General features: G+C 41.0%; 1 protein-coding gene across 1 annotated transcript; it reads right to left on the bottom strand.

The window, feature by feature from the left end:
* Positions 1 to 248: 248 nt before the first annotated feature.
* asmt (acetylserotonin O-methyltransferase) lies at positions 249 to 21,776 on the bottom strand. Its single transcript, XM_033618195.2, has 8 exons — positions 21,440 to 21,776; positions 20,533 to 20,707; positions 20,073 to 20,202; positions 18,196 to 18,264; positions 13,516 to 13,634; positions 4,083 to 4,223; positions 2,926 to 3,048; positions 249 to 613 (listed from the first exon to the last, which is right to left on the bottom strand). Exons 1-8 carry the CDS (start codon positions 21,539 to 21,541, stop codon positions 384 to 386), a joined length of 1,089 nt encoding a protein of 362 aa, XP_033474086.2. The 5' UTR covers positions 21,542 to 21,776; the 3' UTR covers positions 249 to 383.
* Positions 21,777 to 22,039: the final 263 nt, after the last annotated feature.

Genomic DNA, 22,039 nt, shown 5'->3' with positions numbered 1-22,039 from the left:
GGTTTTACCAATTAGCAGGTGCCATAGCAGAAAAAATATGTTTATTTTGCTACAAATTGAGTATCTTTTTAGCAACCACAGTTTGAAATAATTAGCATTGCTTTTCATTTGTCCGTGCACTTTTCTGTCCAGTTATGTTTTTGTGGCAGATTTATGGTTGTAAAACTTTCAAAACGTCAGCTCTTTTATTGTGGGAGAGCTTACCTTGATACAGAACATGGTATTTCACATACACACATAGGCCTACAGTGTGAGAAACTTTTTATTTGAAGAAACTTAAGGTGACATTTAAAAAGGAAACCCAAAACTGGGACAGTAGTAGTAGTAAGTAGCACTTTTTTTCCCAGTCGGTGTGAGTTTTCAGTCCTTGAACACGAGTAGCCTTATCTGTCAGTCTCATGTTCTTTGTGTCCCAGTACAGCATCGTAGATCTTCCCAGTGAGACGGTGCTGGATGTCAGCAAAGCCGGCGGCAGCCAGCAGGACAGCGTACTGAGCAGCTGTCCTCTCTCTGCCCTCCGTCTGTACCAGCATGTTCAGGGAGTAGAGCTGCACTGTCACTGGGCCAGAGCCGTCTTCATGGAGCAAGGCCTCCACCAGTAACACAGCGCCTCCTGCAGGACGGACTACAAGGTCAGCTTTGTTTGTTTGATCCTTTCGCTTCTTTTTTTTTGTCTTTTTACTATCTTTGTTTCTTTCTCCCCCTCTCTGACAGATCAACAAGTGTCCGGGCAAAGCTTAGTAGTATGCATAGTATGTACATGTCTGTTTACTTTTATGATCAAAAAATCAACAGGACAAACAATCATATTTTATTATTCATAAAGTTAAGGGGTCGGCAACCTTTACGATCAAAAGGGCCATTTTTGGCCAAATAAGAAAAGAAAAATCTGTCTGGAGCTGCAAAACATATTTGAGCCTCATAATAAATGTAACACAGCCAAATATAAGTTGAATTTAGCCTATCAACATTACTAATAGATCTAAATGAGCATTCATTAATATGTTTTAGCACAAGCTGGCTATTCTGCAGTAGACTATTTTTGATTATTTGGTACTTTAACTTTGCAATGCCGCTGATGAAAGCAGACAAATTTGTCTACACACCATTAAATAATCTATTTTCCCCTAAGATTTTTCCCTTTTTGGATTTACAGCCAGCCCATTCTCGGAACCCATCGGCTGTATTCGGCGCCTGACTTCCGACAGACAGCGATACAGCCTCTGGGGGCAGACCCCCGATTTTTTGGCATTCCGGTTTGATTTGGGCGGAGGAGGCGAATTTCCGTTTCCAACTTCCATTTATATATAAGTAAATACGCTGAACCATTGCGATGGATTCAGAGTTTGCAGTGACGCCAATTATGTTTCGCCTCGTTAGTTCACCGCACAGACCTTTAACCTGGCAACAACTGCAGCTGGCTCAAACGTGATTGGTCAATATCACTCGGACTACAAACACCCTACAACCAGAAACCAGGGCTCTTCTGCTCTTCTTCCGGAGGCAAGATCTCCGGGGTTTGCCTACAGACTCTACATTCACTGAATGTAGAGTCTGTATATAGAGACTACAGCCAGCCTAGCTAGGAAGACTCAAGACTACTGTAGCTATCATGAGGGATGTTTTTAGAGAAAAAAAGGTGTATGACGTGCATTTTAGTTGACGAAATGTTTAAACATTTTTTAAAATCAGTGTATAGGCTATACATTTTTACAGTTGAAGAATGTAAGAATCACTTCAGGCCTACAAAAATAAATAAAAATTAAAATGATGGGAAAAAAATAATGATAATTCATTTCCATATAATTTTCTGTCAAACCCACAGGGAGCCACTGGACAGGAGCTTAAAGAGTCGCATGCAGCTCTGGACCTGCAAGTTGCCTAGCCCTGATCTATCATTGTGAAAAAGTACTAATTATGTTAACATTTATGACCATACAGTTTGGCAGTAAAGCTTCTCATAGACCTTTTTCATTGCAGAATCCTAACATATCAAACACAGGTGTAACTCATACCATGAGACATCATACCTAGACCCCATTTTCCCATGTTTTTGTGTCTAAGCAACTAATGGAAAGAACAATTTTAAATATCTGTCTAGTACTGAGCTTCAAAACAATGTGACCACCTAAGGCATGTTTGCACCATCAGTGTATGTTTACTAAAAGTGCTTGTTTTGCCACTGACAGGCTGAGATTGTTGAAATAAATGTCTGACACTTATGGAAAGGATCCCTTCAGTGAAAAAACTACCTGCCGAGGAGTAAGCCCCGAAACAGCCCCGAAATTGCCATCGCCAAACCCACCAGACTCCATTTAAATAAACAGTAATTTGACAGTATTTTTATTGTGTATGTTTTTTGTAAGTTTTATTTTGTTTCTGCCAATGGTTGGATGAAGTGACGATGACAAAATGACTGCTACTGAACACCGAACGTACCCTTTAATTGATGCATTGCATTGTAGTAATTGCTGTAACGGTGACATCATTAATGTTATTAGTAACACATGTGCTTTCCTGCTATAACAAGTCAAAATGTCTGCTGTTGGAAAGATCTACTGTCTGAGAAGCAGCTTCATACTACGACAGGTTGTATTCCCTGTCCAGTAAAACTAGGCTTCCCTACTTTGTTTATTCCTTTGTTTTTCTTTCTTCCTCTTGTGTACACACACACAGATGCACATCATTTTAAAAACACATGAGAGGGTTTTCTGCCTCCTGATATCGCCTGCTGCTTTGTGTGTGTGTGTGCGCCTGTCTTTGATCAAAGTCACAAGGACAGATTTTTCTGGGATCAGCTGCATTGTGGGATACAATCTGCCATCTCATTTCAAGCAGGGGAAAAAAAAAGTACTCATCCTTTTCACACTCAAAGACACACACACACACACACACACACACACACACAAGCACACTCACACAGACCTGGTTTGCAGGCTTTGTAGACTCTACTGAGTAGCTCGATGCAGCGTTCGTCTGTCCAGTCGTGGAGGATTCTGGCGAGGATGTAGAGGTCAGCCTCTGGCAGGGGGTCTTTGAAAAAGTCCCCTAAACACACACAACACACACACCACAACCATATACACAATTCAAATGCACTGAATTTCTGAGACACTGCTAATTATTTCACGTAATTATTAATTCTGTTCACAAGCCTTCTAGTAACAAGACAATGATTCAATTAGTGTGTTACATGCTCAAATACAAAGGGACGACGTCCATTGTAATGACATTATGTCAAAAGCATATGACCTAGCAATATATTTTAAATGATATATAACACTGTTGTCAATTAATATGAAATAAAGCACATAGAGGTCTGCACTCATAATACAGTACATTTCATTTCCTGTGTTTTCCATGTTACAGCTGCCATTGTGTTCAACACCATTGCAGCTATGAGAGCAGCAGGAGAGGCAGGAATTGATTTTGGCTCTGTGTTTTCAAGATCGCAGGTTGCTGTGAACTTTTTATTTCCATGTTGGATGCTTTGTCGGAGAGCCGAGGTATAAACTGACACAATATTTTCAGTCCAATAGAATCTGTTCAGCAGGAGCATGCAGACACGCCGGTGACAGCATCGACATTGTCTTTGTCTGCTGTTATTTTCAGATCAGAGTTGATTGTATATTAACTGAATACTGTACTGAATGGTGAGTAACACTACACTGAAATTTCTCAACATCTCAACATCTTTGTTAGTACATTATAAATGGAAGAAAATGTCTTCAAAAGATGTTTTATGGGAAACAAATATCATTATAAAATGTCATCCAGGCACAGTGTTAACCACGACTGGCTCAAAATCAGCCTGAAAATGAAAAGAAAATCTGAAACGACTGCATGAGAGTCTATGGAGCACTAGAGTGCATCAGAGTTGGTCAATGCTACACTGATTGGCCAGTCTGCGTTGGATAGTGAGACTTAGGGAAGGGTCAATTCCATTTTGACAGTTTCATTTTTACCAATCTTATTCAAAACTTTATCTTGTCTCTGTTCATGTACATGATCAAGTGTGTGTAAAGCACTTGGACTGGTTGCATATGATTATAAATGTCAAGGGTTTTTTTTTTTTTTGTTACCTTCATGGAAGCTTATCCTCTGGTCAGCATCAGTGACGAAGTGTTCCCTCGACGTATGCACCACCTTGGGGAGGTCAAAGATCGTCACAGTGCATTCTGGGTAGGCTGACGTGCACTGCTTGGCTAATGCTCCACTGCAGCCTGGAGAGAGGAAGAGAGAGAGTTACATTTAGTTGAATGAATACACACAACCTTCATTAACAAGGTAGTGCACCACTCTCTCTCGCACTCGCACACACACACACACACACACACACACACACACACACACACACACACACACACACACACACTCATGCGAGTGGAACAAATGCTTTCAGGTATGTACTGATTATTTCTTTGCTTGATTTTTATTCAGATGTATGTGACAGCTTTGGGAATACGGTTCATCTAACATTCATGCCAATAAAGCAGACTGAATTGAACTGAATACAGAGTGACTGAGAGGCAAACACTTAATACAGAAACAGCAGAGCTTGCTCTCTAGCAATCCTACCAAGGAATCTAATTTTAGGAAAAGCAAACACAAACACACACAATTTGATTTGATTCTTATGTGGATAAAACTGATTTCATGTGCATTTATATATGAACATTCACATTTGAATGCATTTGAAAAGTGATGCCAATGTTGGTCTGTTGGACTATTGGAGGGATTGCCTTTAAATTAGGTACACACATTCGTGGTCCCCAGGGAATAAATTCTGGAGACTTTACTTCTAGCATATCATGAGGCAGACATTTTTGTTTCTTGGTTTGATTGTAGCAAAATTTGGTGCAGACAGCTGTGATACCCAGAGGATGAGTTCTAGTACTTTGGATCTAATGACTTTCTATCCAGTGCCATCATCAGGTCAAATTTATATTTTTTCCAGTAGGCCTATTTCATTAATGCGCTTATGATAAAACACCTGCAAAACATCCCATCAGCCCCAGCTGTACTTATGTTGAGTGTAAATTAGCACATGTTAGCATGCTAAAATTTGCAAAACTAAGATGGTAAACATTGTCCATGTTAGCATGTTGGCACTAGCATTTAGTTTAGCCACACAAGCCCTTTTTACATTGCCCTTTCAAGGCAGGAATGTCACACCATTGTGCCTCCTCACTGCTCTGTACAAGCACTGAATGGGGAGACAGAGTTAACTTGCTGCACCAAAACAGTGTCTATATAAAAGAGACTGCAGGACCAGTACTATGGACATGACAGGTGTGATGTTTTGACAACATATTATTTATGCAACCCACCACTGGGAGATTTAAAAAGCAGCTAGCAGTTAGCAGCTAACTCAAAGAAGAAGAACAGCAGCAAAATGTCCGCAAATTGGAAAACAATGAAGTCCAGGAGCTCTGTACCCTCCGGGCAGAGGGTGAGATCAGCCATCATTTAAGAGGGACAATAAATGACTGTTTTAGCTATGTTATGCCATTGTTAATGTTTATAAAGTGCTGCTGATGTGTATGTTAGATATCACATTGGAGACTGATGCTGTTGTGTTACATGTCATGCCTGTCATGCCTCTTTTGTTCCATGATGCCTGCATGCTGTCTAAAATCACACACTGGGGGGGGGGGGCATTATACTGTGGTTGTTTGGTTTTTTTGTAAAAATGCAAAGGCAGCGTAAAGAGGGGACTTTGTAGAGGCCTTATAGTGCAATATCTGTGTTAAAAGCTTACACTATCATGGCCAAAGTCTCGTAGTTTTGTTCTGCTTACTGTTCTCATAGAGAGAACTGTCACTTATAGGGCAGAGGTCAGGCCTGATGATTTGAGTGGAAAATAAGGTATTGAAATTAGCATACAAACACATGCACACACACAAATACAAAAGGAGTAAAGGAAAGACTTAATGTGAAAATAGGAATTTTCACACTGACGCTTCGGCAGCATTATAGAGCGCTGCAGGACTGAGTCCTAAAACCCAGAAATGAGTTAGCATTTTGGCACTTCCTGTTCCCTCATCTCAAAGTCAGTGGGTTTTTTGAATGGGTTTTTGGTTAGATGCTTGAAATGAGGTCTGTGGTAACACAAGTGTAAGAGACTTTAATGCTTTGCTCTATGTCATAAAATACATAAGTTAATACCCCGCTCGTGAATTTTTAAGCTTTTACATGTCTTAAAAAAGACGGTTGCTAACAAGGCTAAATTAGACTACAAAGCATCATCACGCCTAACATGGCTGTGCAGCCTGGATGTGGTGGTGTCAATGTAGACATGTGACAGTGGTGTATTTCATTTCTAGCATTTACACTTCAAAAATGTTAAAAGTGGTGTAAATGTGTGAAGATGATCTTGCTGAACAGAACATGTAGGCCTAAGTGTAATAAACTTTAGTTTGCCACAGAGTTTATTTTCTGCAAAATTCAATGGAATAATCCCACTGGCTTTTTGTGGAGGGAATCAGGGCGATGCTAACTTGGCCTACAAAAATACGTCATCCCTGCACTACTCTATTATCAGCATTTGGGCTTCACTAAGCAAACTGAATTTAAAACAGAGAGGGTGAGAGAGGAAGTGTATGAGACAGATTGAGATAGATGAAGAATGTATGAATGTGGCAGAGTGATGGAAAGGCAGTGAGGTGGAATACAGGATCAAAGGATCTCACTTTGACAAACCTACAAAGCCAAACAGACCTCGGTGTGTGTGTGTGTGTGTGTGTGTGTGTGTGTGTGTGTGTGTGTGTGTGTGTGTGTGTGTGTGTGTGTGTGTGTCAAGCCTGGTGGTGCCTTCCTTCTAATATAACCTGCTGCTACTGTATCAGTCTGTATTTTTACAAGAGTTACTCTCTTTCTCACACATACAAACACAAACACATACACACACACAGACAGATACTCTTTGGCTCTCACATCAAACAGGGGTTAGCAGAGGAGAAGAATCAAAGAGCAGCGAAGAGGAGGAAAGCAAACACAACACGCTGTACAAGACCGCAAGCTAACCTGGCTGCCTCAGTTTGTTAATGGAGTCCTTTGATGGGCGTTTGGGATTTTTACGGTCTGTTATATTTGCAGTATATTGTTGTGTTTGTGTTAAGTCTTGTGTCTTTTTTTTGTTTACTTTATCTGTATGTTATCCGATTTACAGTTATTTCCATATATGTGTGACCATTTCATCGAGTACTGGTTATGTGGGCTCTCCATCTGTAATGTGTCAGCAATGAGATACTGGTGCCTGCATCTCTAGTTAACTTATTCCACTGTGGAGGAACCACTGAGGGGAAACTTCACTGACTTAAACATTAAGATCAGTTGACTTACAATGGAGAATATTCCTCCGCCTGTGAAAAACACTGATGTATTTCTGTGGCTCTGGAGGAGATTTGTCAAGTCTCACAAGATGTAATCAGGGTTATCTGGGCTTGGGCTTGAGACTTCAAAATTTTTAGCAGGAACCCTGTGTCTCCTCTGCCATTTTAGTTATCTGCCCCCACATGCATTTTCTCTACATCCGTCTCCATACATCTTTTGGCCCATCTGCCTGACTCTTCACTTCCCTGTCCATATGTCTATTTGTTTTTCTCTTTATCTGTCTTTCTGTTTATCCATCTGCCTATCTGTCCGTCTGTCGGTCTGACCATCGGTCTGTCTATTACCGTCCCTGTCTGTCAAAGTATGTGTAAGCCACTTTTGAGGATGGGAAGATGGGAAGGAGAGGGAGGTATGGGAACAGGTGGAGGGCAACCTGCTGACGTTCAAACCGAGCATCAGAATAGGGAAGAAAGGTGATTTAAGTGACTTTGAACGTGGCATGGTTGTTGGTGCCAGATGGGCTGGTCTGAGTATTTCAGAAACTTCTGATCTACTGGGATTTTCACACACAACCATCTCTAGGGTTTACAGAGAATGGTCCAAAGAAGAGAAAATATCCAGTCAGCGGCAGTTCTCTGGGTTAAAATGCCTTGTTGATGCCAGAGGTCAGAGGAGAATGGCCGGACTGGTTCAAGATGATGGAAAGGCAACAGTAACTCAAATAACTACTTGTTACAACCAAGGTTGTTCACACAGGCTCACCAAAATTGGACAATAGAAGACTGGAAAAACGTTGCCTGGTCTGATGAGTCTTGATTTGTGCTGCAACATTCAGATGGTAGAGTCAGAATTTGGCATAAACAACATGAAAGCATGGATCCATCCTGCCTTGTATCAACGGCTCAGGCTGCTGGTGGTGGTGTAATGGTGTGGGGGATATTTTCTTGGCACACTTTGGGCCCCTTAGTACCAACTGAGCATGGTTTAAACACCACAGCCTACCTGAGTATTGTTGCTGACCGTGTCCATCCCTTTATGACCACAGTGTACCATCTTCTGATGGCTACTTCCAGCAGGATAACGCGCCATGTCACAAAGCTCAAGTGGTTTCTTGAACATGACAATGAGTTCACTGTACTCCAATGGCCTCCACAGTCACCAGATCTCAATCCAATTGAGCACTTTTGGGATGTGCAGCCAACAAATCTGCAGCAACTGTGTGATGCTATCATGTTAATATGGACCAAAATCTCTGAGGAATGTTTCCAGCACCTTGTTGAATCTATGCCACCAAGAATTAAGGCAGTTTTGAAGGCAAAATGGGTCCAACCTGGTACTAGCAAGGTGTACCTAATAAAGTGGCTAGTGAGTATGTTAGATGGATAGAAAGACAAGACAGACAGACAGACAGAAAGTTATTACTGACTGCTATAGTTCAAGTTACTCCGAAGAGTACGATTTTACATACACATACAAATAATCATTGCTATATTGCTAGTGATTGCTAATCATTGCAACAGAATGGTCTGACCCCTTGAACTTCACATATTAAGGTGTTAATATTTTAATAAAGACACTCTTCTATCTGTTCTTTCTAGCTATTTATACACTTATATTCTATACTATCAGTGTTTCCAATACTTGAGTGCATTTCCAGTGCTTGTTTACTCTAACTGTGATTAAAGTCTGAGTAAATAAGTTTGCAATATTCTCTCATTGTGGTATCATGAGTTTTTCTAATATAAGACATGTGAATGCTTCCCTCTACTACTACTACTCTACTGTGATTGTTACAACACAGCAACATGAAGCAGACAGTTGTTTAAATCGAGAAATGTTTTACTTCCAAACCATGAATATATTTCCTTAAAGTTGCAGTAACCTTTACGTTGATTATTTATTTTTAGACAAAACATAGCATTGAAATTCATGTTAAATGTCACATTAAAATAAAGCTAGTTCCCACGATCGGCCAGCACAGAACAAACCACCTTCATCACAGAAATGATGAAGACTTTGAATGTGGGCTGCGATTTAGATCAAAGTCAGCAAGTTGGCAGAAAGTAGGACAGACAGACAGAGAGAGACAGAGAGAGAGACAGGCAGGGCACCTGAGCAGCAGGTGTGTGCAGACACAACAGATGCTGTGTGAGAGACAAAGTCTTAATGGGACACTGCAGTCACTCCTGCTGTCCACATGCACACTCCCTCTGGTGATGCACCCTAATGCATAAACATGAACACACAAACCTCATGCTGAGAAAGTCACAGGGGAAAGCGAAGAAAAAGACAGGAGGAAGAGCGCCCTGGATGTGTGTGTCTGTGTCTTCGTGTGTGAGTGTGTGTGTGTGTGTGTGTGTGTGTGTATGAGATGGTACTTTTAGAAGCTTCACAGCTCCCCTGTGTGGTCAGCTGAGGTGTCACACACAGAAGGTGGCTACCCACGGGTGTCAGAGTGTTTTGGTACAATGAGCCGCTTGCCTTTTCTTTGCCTGACTGAGCCCAAATGTTGCTGTGAAGGGAAAATAGCTGTTTACATGCAACTGCAATTATTTCTTGGATTTCCTTTTCTCGATAAATATTAGGGCACTCCTACACATTTAAATGTTAAACTAATGGACATTCAGACATTAGAGTGTCTGGACAATGCTTGTATCTCAACCTCTAACCTGATTTAACACAGTGGGGACTCTGGGTGCTTTTATGGGTAATGTGCTGGGTCATTTAAGTGTGATTAACACTGAGTATGGTCTTGTATGTGAACAGAGGCACGGACTAAACATTTATTCTTATAAATGTCATTATTCCTATCTCATTACTGCTACATTATTATCCATCTTCTACTATTTCTGACTGATGGAGGAGTGCATGAGTGGAGACAACGTTCAGCTCTCAGTTCAGAGACAAAATGAAAAAGAACTGGCAACATCTCCTCGACAAAAGCTCCCCCCCCCCCCATTATTCATACCATGACGTTTCCTGCGAGAGATGAAAACTCCTGTGACAACGCAAGATTCATTTTTACTTTTTTCCATTTTTCTTTTTGATCCTGTCTTGTTATTCTGCTTTTCTTTGAACTCACATTGTGGAGTTCGTGTCGTGTTTGTTCAGTCTCTCTGGTTTCTCTCTCTCTCTTTTTTTTTATCCTCGTGCCCTTTGCTCTCTGTGTAAACCATTTTGTAAAACATCTTCTGTTCAAAGGCACTTTATAAATAAATCCGATTGGAAGGAGAGGAACAGACAGAGGGGATCAGTCAATGAAGCTGTCTTTTTTTTTTTTTACCATGATGTATTCAAAGAAGACTGACTGGGCTGCAACATCCTACTCCACATTCATACATTTTACATTCACAGCTGTTCAGTTCAACCAGGATTCTTTTGCTGAACATTGGAGGGAAGCTGCATTTGTGTGCCGCAGATTGGAGTCACATGTTTTTTTCTTCTTATTTATTGGCATGTGCATATTTCTCGTATGCTTGAGAAAAATCTGGTGATAGGACAATAACGTCAGGATCAGGCTATGCAAATTCGCATTAACCAATTATTAAAAAACACAAGGGCCATGGTCACATTAATGAAGATTTATAGACAAAAGACTTTCTTCTGGTTGTCAAACTATAAAATCATGTATTACAGCCATTACGTGGTAGAAAGAAGGGTGAAATAAAAACACTGTTGTGAAAGACATGGCTGGATACTTCACTTGGTCTTGGCAGGTTAACATGCTCTGTTGCCTCCAACTCTCCATGAACACTTCTCAGAGCAGAGAAGCACAACAGCTCAGGTGTTTTTATTGAAAACCTTCTGCCTCAGTTTTCAAATGAATATAAAATATTAAATGGTCATGCTACATGTTAACTATGGCCAATGATAATTCCTAGGCCATCACAATTGGTAATCAAATTATTATCTGCAAAAAGAAGAAAAGTCAGTGGCAAAGCCTGAGAGTTGACGAATTTCAGATTTTGCAGCACTGACCTTTTTAATTTTATCCATTCAGAGTGCGTTTTTGTGAAAGGAAGCCCCAAATAAACAAAAGAGATGCATTATTACACTGGAGACATGATCTGGGGTTAAAACAACACAGAAGTCTGACCAGCCAACAAATGATTTTTCTGTAAATGATTTTCTCTTTAGGCTAGACAGGCCCCTGAAATAGCATTTATATGATCGTATGATGTGACAAAAAGCTCCACAAAACCCAGACATCTTAATTATTAAGGTGCATTGACAGCTCTACATACAGTAGCAGGTGATCTCACATTGAGTGGGTGGTGGGTTAAAAGTCAGACTCACTTAATGAGCATTGAGACTCACACTTAAAGGGGCAGTTCACCCCCAAATCAATAATACATGTTTTTCCTCTTACATGTAGTGCTGTTTATCAGTCTAGATTATTCTGGTGTGAGTTGGCGAGTGTTGGAGATTGACAGCTGTAGAGATGTCTGCCTTCCAATTATAATGGAACTAGATGGCACTCGGCTTGAGGTGCTTCTAAAAAAGATACATTTTAAAAACTCAACAGCAATGTCTCTTTCCAGAAATCATGTGCGGGTTACTCAAGATAATCCACAGACCTTGTTGTGAGCAGTTTCATGTAGGAACTATTTTCTTACTACCAAACAACCGCCAACTGTATCACCACGCAGAGGGAAGTGTGCATCTACTGCTAGCTCATCTAGCGCCGCTAAGCTAGTTATCCTTACAGCTCAGCCGAGGAGGATGCATTAATGTTTACTTCTCACAGTGTCACAAGCACAAGCCTCTCATCCATGAGTAGATGTACACTTCCTTCTGTGCAGTAGTAGGTGGGTGTAGTTTGGTAGAAAGAAAATAGTCCCTACATGAAACTGCTCACAACAAGGTCTGTGGATTATCTTCAGTAAGCGGGTCATGATTTCTGAAAAGAGATGTTTCTATTAGCCCCTGATGACACAGAAAGCATTTTGCTGATTGAAATATATGAGGCGCACCACACTGCCTTTTTTTTATTGAATGTCACTGATGAAAAAAAAACTGCTTGCTGTGCCTTTTAATTGTTGCCAGGCAACCGTGGACTCACCTCCTGATTCAACCCTCCACTGTAATCAGTCTGCCGTTTATCTATTTATTTTAGTAAGTTGACAGTAATTTGTGTCTAGCTCCTAAAATGGATAGGCAGAGGGTACTTGCTGTAGCTCTGGCCGAGGGTGAGAGGCTGTAAGTAAGTAGTTTGTTGGGCACAGGGAAACAGAGATCTGTGTGGGCACATGAGACCCTAAAAAAGAGGGTGGATCACAGGGAGTACCACCAGTTGGTCCAGGAGCTTCTCCTCGATGATGGCCGTTTCCAGGCAAATTTTAAGGATGACTAGGGGGCAGTTTGACAACCTGCTGTCTATCGTCAGGCTGTATAGCTCTGGGTATCCAGCAACGGCTACCACCAGTTTCTCCTCCATTGTTTACCAACTGTAAACTTGTTGTCATGACTACCACAGAAGGCCCACCTCTCAAATCATCCAGTTGGACAATGGGAAAAAAGATGATGAAAAAAGAGATGACGTGGGGCGTTTTCTGCTCTGAGTTGAGGGGTTTTTTTGGGCTCTTTGTGCACCACAAGCTGGGTGTCATCTAGTTCCGTTATATGGGAGAGAAGGCTGACATCTCTACTGCAGAGAACTGTCCCTTTAATTCACATAACAGCAGTTGATACTGATGGACTGATGTTTACCATTTGTTTAAAGAAAAACTAGTATTAACCTCATGTGTTTGTACACTGTATTTATTATTGAGCTCTGAAGGAAAAACACGATTTTTACTTCTTTTCTAAACAGATGCACAGCCATGTTAGCACTTTCCAACAGTGGAACAATACACCTCTGACAGGGAAACTCAAGCTGGAGGTGACTTTGAGGTTTGTATGTGTTCAGAAGGTTGACTGATTTACTAAGAGCCATTAACTCAGAGAGGCTGGGGGGGGTAGGGGTATAATAAAGGTCACAGTTGACTGCGTGTGTCGTGCATTTTTGTGCGCACACACTGTACAGTATTAATATGTGTGTGGCTGAGCCAGCTGTCTCTTAGTTAACACATGAAGGCAACAATTTTGAATGTTAATGACTATGAACCCACAACCTTATGGAAATTTGACATGGTGACTGGATACATGCACACACACACATACGCACAAGCACAGACTCACCTCCAAGGTCGCAGATGATCTTGAAAGGCGAAAGGTCGAAGGCCGTGACCACGTCTTTACCACAGATGTTCCAAATGGAGTTCATTAACTGCATAAACTTTACCATCTCCTCGTCAGACCTACACACACACACACACACACACACACACACACACACATACACACACACAGACCATTCAGTTAGTCATCTCGGTACAGCCTCTCCTCCATTTATTGAGGCAGAACTTTCTATATCATTTTCTGTAAGCTGTCAACTAAGGTTCTACTCGCTCTGTGTCCACAATAAACAGTCAAACACACACACACATACACACACTCACACAGTGCCTCTCCTCATCTACAAAGTTCCTCCCTGTGGCGACACAGTGTGTGTGTTAGAGAGACAGGGTGCAGCAGAATAGAAGAGCCTGTGGTGACTGCTGCTGCTCTGAGGAATCTCCACCTCATCAACCAGCACTCTGCCTTGCTATCGGGCTTCACACACACACACCCACACACACACACACACACACACACACACACACACACAAATACACACACTTAGTATCCTCTGTTCTGTAACACTAGATTTCTACTTGTCCAAACTTCACTGCAGCAAAGTGATCAGCCATCTGATCCAACTTCGGATGACACAGTGACCTCCAGAGGAACTTTGAAAGTGACTCATTGTTGCGGCCTCAGACTCTGATTACATCGGATGTGAAAAGATGAAATGACTGTGAGGCCAAACAGCAGACTGTCAGCTTTAATTTGAGAACATTTTTGGACGTAAGTTATCGAATGCCCCCCAACGATAACATCTGCAGCCCTTTTTGTCCCTGATTGAGTTCATTTGCATGCACAGGCTCTCATCCTGCCTCCTGTTGTATTGAGGGAAAGTCGCTCGGCCTGGTTTATCTCTGTCCTTACATACATCATTATAACGTGGTTTGTGATTCGTCTGCTCTCTGCACAGACATGCTGTGTGTTCCTCAACATCCCCGCAGGTCTCTGTCATATCTGTACCGTCTGAGTTCTGGCTCATGGCTGCCTGATCACTGCTGTGTGTTTTACAGCTGTCTCTATGCTTTAGCTTCTCCATTATTATCAACAATAATAGAAGAAAAGACTGACAAGTATCATTGAAACTATGATCCACTTTGACTTGTGTCATGCTGTCACGCCTAACAAAATGGAGGTCATTACATAATAAATAATTTGTTTGATTTCTAACTGTGTTGTTGACGGGCACTGTTGTCCTGCCATAACAGAGAAGCTACTCACAGCTCCCGAGACACTTCACGGAACATCATAGAGAACGAAAACAAATGTATTAAACCTTGATTATAAATTGTTTTCTATTTATTTGTATTAAATAAATAAATCGACAGTCCCGTTGAAAACTAGTGCAATTAATGTGACCTTTCCGTCCATTCATCTCAGTGTCCTTGTCTCATTCACAGTTTTTTCTTTGATGCTACCACAGGAGGGTGCCAAAGCAAGATATTCTAATCTAGTTATTGTGGCTTAAATTTCTACATTTTGATGTACAGCATTAGGATAATGCAGGTTTCATGACCAGCATTCAAACATGTAAACATAAAGAATCCAATCACAAGTGTCTGTACTCGTTGTATCCCAGACAATGAATAAACATATGCACTGTACTTGTTTTTGCACAGTATATTGTAAAAACATTATTTAAAGGGATAGTTAAACCCATAATCAAAAGTATATTTTTCCTCTTACATGTAGTGCCATTTATCAGTCTAGATTGTTTGGTGCGAGTTGCCGAGTGTTGGAGATATCGGCCGTACAGATGTTTGCCTTCTCTTGAATATATTGGAACGAGATGGCACTTGGCTTGTGGTGCTCAAAGCACCACAAAAATACATCTGAAAACCTCAACAGCAATGTCTCGTTACAGAAATCATGACCTAGTTACTCTAGATAATCCACAAACCTCGCTGTCAGCAGTTTCATGTAGAAACTATTTTGTTTCCTACCATACTACATTTGCCAACCGAATCACTCTGCAGAAGGAAGCGTGCAACTACTGCTAGCTCACCTAACACCAGTAGCTAGCGTGAAACGAGGGCTGCCCCTTGAAAGTTGGAGACCCCTCAGTCGACTGAGATTGCTTCAAATTAAGCAGCCTTTTTGAAAATGTATTTTATTTTTTTGCTAGTCAGCATGCTGTACAGTGTACTTTTGCGGATGTTTTGGTCCCCAGATTTTGCTGCAGGTTAAACGCTCTTGATTTTTTTGCGCCGCTTTTTGGTACAGACAGCTGCAGACGTGATGCAAAGGCACAGAGCAGGAGAAACATTCCACCATAAGGCTCCGAGATAACATTATTTTCTTTTTTCTGCTTGGAATTGGTGAATTTACAGCTAACAGCAACTTAATACGACACAGTCTCTGGCTTTTGTTTGATATCTAGTGTCAGCCAAAATTGTTGTTGCACATTTCCAATCCTTCATTAGTGCAGTTAGCTTATTTGCTATATTACATGAATGCCGCTTTCGTTCTGCTAAGTGCTGTTTAAACATTAAAATTTTATATGGAGAAAAAAAACATCATTGGATATTTGTATTGAATAGTCTGTTTGACGTAACTCTGAGTCAAGCCCTACTCGAAACATTCAACAGCAATGTCTCTTTCCAGAAAACATGACCTGATTACTCAGGATTATCCACAGACCTTGGTGTGACCAGTTTCATGTAGGAAATATTTCTTTCTTCCGAAATACACCTGCCAACTGTATCACTGCACAGATGGGAGTTTGCATCTACAGCTAGCTCTCCTAGTGCCGCTTAGCTAGCTAACATTACTGTTCAGCCCAGGAGGATGCCATTATTGTTTACATCTTTTGCTGTCACGAGCACCAGCCTCTCGTCCATGAGTAGATGCACTCTTCCTTCTGCGCAGTATTGTTGGCAGGTGTAGTTCGATGGTTTAGTCTGTGGATTATTTTGAATAAACACATCAGGGTTTCTGGAAACAGACATTGCTGTTAAGTTTTTTAACATTTTTTGGTGCTATGAGCATGACAGGCCGAGCACCATCCAGTTCTGTTACATTGGAAAGAAGGCAGACATCTTTACAGCTGATATCTCCAACACTCAGCAACTCACACCAAAACAATCTAGACAGATAAATAACACTTCAGGTAATATGAAAAATATGTATTTTTGATTTGGGGGTGAGTTGCCCCTTTAATATCATGTTATTAAATCAATCAATGGACTACATTTTTCACATGACATAAGCATACCATAAGCAACATCCTCCTACACTGGACAAAATAATAAGTACTCATCTGTTAAAGTTCTTCCTATGCAATGGCTTGTATATTTTTGAAATCTCAAAAGCCCTCTAAATTCACGTTCTCTAGCCAGTATTCACTTCAAATCTTTTCTTCTTTCTCGAGTAGGAGAACTCAAGCTGTAGACGGGACTTGGCTGTAAATTATTCAGGTGCAGTACACGGCTGGTTAAATGGCGATGAGTAAACAGGAGTCTGAGTCATCCAGCCAGCTTGGAATCATCCTGCTCCTGCTACAGTGCTCTAAGAACGCAGGGAAGGACTTCAGTGGTTGTTTCCCCTTGCTAATTTACCCACAGTATTCACGGGGGAAATCAGCGGGGACAAACAACTGCTACTCCGCATCAAATCAATTGTGCGCAGGTGTTGGAATTTTTCTTGCAGGGTATTTTCATTTTCAATCAATTAAAGCTGAATTGCAAATTCGTCGGCACAAGGGTGTATTACATTATGTGTGCATGGTTCATATTTTGAATATTCCCATTTTGCATGCATCTTTTTTTAATGAGGCCTCTTTTGTGTGATTATCAGCTGCTATTCAAAAGGATACGAACACAAAAATGAATGAAAAATGGCAAATAGAATAGATAATTCAGCTAATGCACAAGCCTGAACAACCAGCAACATACAAAACATAAACTGCATGATATATATAAATACAAAGAAATGCATTCACATGCCAAAAAATGTGTCAAATTATGTTCTGCTTCCTCTGAATTGGTGTGTGTATTGTAGCTAATTCATACATCTGCACATTGGTGTTGGTACATTTCATTTTACGGTTCAGATATAAAATAATAATTGAAATGTGCATTGTAACATCTGTTTTCCCCTCCCATCAAAGCACAGTGCTTGTGCAAATCATGTCATGATGAAGAGGACAAGAAGGAAGGATGTTTTAGCAAGTGATTCCACTGTGTTGCAGTTTTGATGGTCTCTGTTGCTGTGGGAGTGGCAGCGTTTCTACAGTACAGTGCCTCAGGCAGGCCGATCAAAACCTATTAGCGAACAAAGTGTGAAACTTTGAGCGTGTGACCCCTGAAAAGTGCTGACCAGCAGATCGGTGAAGCGTTAAAACTCTGGGCACCAGATACCACAAACACACGAGACCTCAAGGACAATGGCAGATATATTCTCTCTCACTCTCTCTGCTCCAAGCTTCCTCACATCACTGCCCATACCCTCTCTCCCTCACACATCCCCCGCCTCTTAATAAATCCCACAAGTCGTTCCTTTAAGGGGGAAGAGAGTGACAGACAGGCTTAAGATGAGAGACAGGGGTGGAATGTTAATGAGCAAGGATGTGTGTTTCATCTGTTTGTGTGTGTGTGTGTGTGTGTGTGTGTGTGTGTGTGTGTGTGTGTAGCTTCTCACCTGTAGAGAGCTTGAAACAGGTCGTTCGAGCTGACTCCAAAAGCCTTTTCATACTGGTTTCTTCCCTCTCTACAAGGCAAAGGCAGATATATTCATATTTGATGACCACATGCTTTCAGTTTTGAGTATGTGACTTTTTAGAGGATGATTTTTCACACACACATTTGCTATGTAAGTGTGCAAAATGTGGGATCTCACGATTGTGTTCTGTCTATTTCAGGTAAATTCATGTGTTTCTGTTGCACACGCCCACGCTATAGAATTAGTCATATAAATCAAGGTGCCTTTTTCCTTTTGATAATCATCATTGCTTCTATCTGTTGTCAGTGTTTCTTACAGATAGACTTGACTCGTTAGCCACAGTGAATCCAGTCATGCTGCCTGAGAGCTGCTGGCTCTCCTCCCTCAGACATAACAATGAGACTAAAATCCATCTTGAGACACTGTTCAAACATGAAGGGGGACTGGAATCCAAATCCTCAGGCTACAGATCAAACCTGCAGCTCTTACAGCCCCTAACAGCCCACCTGTGTGTCGTTTTACTTTGCTCACTCATCTTATTGAATAACGTTTTACTTGTGCATCATTTACCATAGCATTGTCTTCAACATTTGGTACTTAGAACTTGTTGCATCCATTATATTTTGGTACATGTTCTTAAACAAAACAAATCTTAATCTTAAATTCTTGCAGGTCATGTTAAGGGTATAGTACCTTAATATCTCAGCACAAACCGTATGGCCAATCACAACCAACACGAGGGAGCAACGGCAATTTACTCCATAGTGGGAATAAAATCTAAAATTTAAATCAATTAAATCACATCACTGTAATTAGCTGAAGTTTTACAAAAGATGATATAAGTGTAGGCAATATGGAGAAAAACACCTTCCTTTTTAAGAATACTTCAGCTATTAACTGGTAAATATCTATTAATAACCAAGATTTGGGTGATAGACACAAATTGTTCAGATATCTTAATGTCTGATGTAGAGCTGCAATCCATTAATCAACTGATTAGTCAGTTGACCCTTTAATGAATTAATTATTGCAACCTCAGTCAAGAAAAAATATTTAAAAAATAATTAAATTATTAATCAAATTATTAATTATTACTATGTGTACTATATTGTGTACCTGTCACCTTGTCAAAATATTGTTTCTGTTACAAAAACTGTACATTACATTACACACAAAAAAGTCACTGCAGATAAGGTATTTTCAACAACAATAAAGTTGCAGTAATACTATTAATTGTAGTTGAAATATAGCCAGCGATGCATGATGCCCAGTATAGTGGACTTTCCTCACAACATATAATCAATATTGTAAAATTTAACAACTGTATTACTCCTTGGATGTTACTTGATTTTTCCAGATTTTATTTACCTGCCAAGGTCTCCTATTATAGAAGGTTTGGCAAGATATTCTTGAGGGGCACAACATTTCTTGCATTTTGTCAGCCATCTTGGTTTTGAGAGATTCGTGTTGCACTGACAACACCTGTCCAGTGGGTGGCAGTGTATGGCAGGATGCACTAGGGTCCACTGTAGTGACCTAAATGCAACTATAGCATGACTTTCAAATAGCTGTCCACTGTAGTGACCACTATATGTGAAAGATCAACTGACCATAATTAACAATTTTGGTTATCAATTAATTGTTTGAGTCCCATAAACACTAAACACTGTTTTGCATATAACTTTGTGATATACATTTTTCATCAATTTGCAACATTTTATAGCTTATAATTAAACTTGAAAATCAACAGATTCATAGATTGGGGGGGGGGGGGGGGGGGGGGTAGTTGCAGCTTTACTCTGGCATCATCTCTATGGATACTGGGAAAAGGCAAAGACAGAGACGTGTGTACTGACCTGACAGCATCGGTCAGGTAGTGCCAGCAGAGGTAAATGGTTCTGGAGCTGTACTGGATGGACTGGTAGAGGGATACAGGACTGGAGCGGGTCAGGTAGACACTGGCCTGCTCTGTGTTACTGTACAGCACTGAAACAGGTGGTGGGAGAGGTGGAGGAGGAGTGACAGAGGAAGAGGTGACTGGGAATGAATCACTGCAGGTGTTGAGAATGAGTTTGACCTTTTATGTCTACGTGGGAGACAGAGACAGACAGGGAGGTGCGCATGTAGGTGGTGCAGAAATGAATGTCTGGTGATATGACAAAATGGGCAAAAATTAAAACAAAATTTTGGTAATTAAAGAACACTACTAATAACTGCTTTTCAATCCTTACATTGTGACACTGTTGTAAACAAGTACTACTACTCAAGTTAGACTATTAATGAGTTATCAAATCATTTTTATGTGTGTGTGCAGACCTCTTCCGTTGTCCTGGTGTGTGTTGAGGAGCTGCAGGCCGGCGCAGGCAGCCAGCAGCCTCTGCGTGCCATCCAGGCTGGCTCCGACTGCCTGACTGATCTCCTCCGCTGACAGGGGGCGTTCTGCAGCCAGCAACACATCAAACACACCCAGCTCACAGGAGGAGAAAACCGTCTGGGTCAGAGACACAGAGAGAGGAAACTGAGCACAGAAAAATACAGCAGAGTGAAACAGAGTAGAGTTCATTCATGCACCAGAGCAGACTAGAATGCAGAGCTCTGTATGCAGCACCAGTTAATCTCCCCGAGTTAAATGATCTGATCAATGAAGTTACGGTCACATAAGTCACTATGTATTTACATTAGGACGGCACTATTATTATGCTTCAAAGTTACTTCAACAGTGTACCCATGTGTGCTTTGTAGCTCAATTGCTGTGGCGTTTCATGCTTCGTTATGCTCTGTCCTGTGGGTTACCATCATTCACAATAAGGGTTTATTGTAAAGAGCCTTTAAACTGTCATGTTAGCCTGACCTATAGAGCACAGCTAAGGTATTTTGTTGATGTAGTGGTGGACATCGGTAATATTTTCACTTATAACCTGCACTTCCTGCATCACTTACATCACTGGATCCCAATCTTTTTCTTCCAACCAGCCTCCAACCACCACCTCACACACACACACACACACATTACACACTCCCATCCCTCACAATACATATTTTAAAAAAATTCTATACTAAATTACAGATTTTTTTAATAAATGAATAAGCTTTTAATATAACCCTTAAATTTGTTTTTAACACATTAAAATAAATTTTGACACATAACACACTAAAATTATTACACCCCTGAAAAACAAGAGGGCTTCGCGGTTAGTGTGTATGCACTACGAGTGTATGTTACCTTGGAGATGAGGAATCCTTCCATATACTCCAGTATCTTTCTGGGGTACATGTCAGCAACAGGTGTCCCCTCAGATGAAGCCACCTCCTGACGTTCAGCCATGGCCACAGTTCAGACAGGACTCCCCGATAAAATGTTGCTGTCCTCCAAGCTCTTCTGTCTGCAAGGTGAACTTCCCTGCTAGTCTATTCTACTCCCAAGACACTCCAACAGGTGTGTGTATGAATGGCCGACTACAGCTTCAGAATGTGCCCACCCGGCCGCAGCAGTGAGAGTAGCAGTGGGCTAAGCTGATTATAGCCAGATAACCCAGATTAGAGCAGGGGCTCAGTCTGCATTGGACAAAGAAACAACTCTCCGGCAATACACTGCTGCCTTGTTCATTATCACTCACACTTGGATGGAGACTTTCACACAGTGGATTCTCATACCAGACTGTTTTCATGACCCCAAAATGTGATCGACACTTCTGAAATACCAAAACCCTGAGGGGCAACTGTGTTTTCATGAAAGATGAGCTCCCCTTCTCTTCTCCATATGGCCTAATTGCACTTACGCTGAGAGACTAATGGTAACATCAGACCTAATGACACAGGCGGT

This window comes from Epinephelus lanceolatus, chromosome 14 (assembly GCF_041903045.1).
Source record: "Epinephelus lanceolatus isolate andai-2023 chromosome 14, ASM4190304v1, whole genome shotgun sequence".
Lineage (NCBI taxonomy): Eukaryota > Metazoa > Chordata > Actinopteri > Perciformes > Serranidae > Epinephelus > Epinephelus lanceolatus.
Note: the sequence above shows the minus strand (reverse complement) of the source record. Positions and strands in the feature narration are given on the sequence as shown.

What these genes read in the sequence shown, in the direction of transcription:
- asmt (XM_033618195.2), bottom strand. Translation starts at nt 21,541, where the DNA reads ATGGCTGAACGTCAGGAGGTGGCTTCATCTGAGGGGACACCTGTTGCT. An exon ending in CTGTTTCAAGCTCTCTACAG is followed by an intron (nt 13,635 to 18,195) that starts GTGAGAAGCTAC and finishes GTGTGTGTGTAG; the next exon opens with GTCTGACGAGGAGATGGTAA. An exon ending in GATCATCTGCGACCTTGGAG is followed by an intron (nt 4,224 to 13,515) that starts GTGAGTCTGTGC and finishes TCCTCTCTCCAG; the next exon opens with GCTGCAGTGGAGCATTAGCC.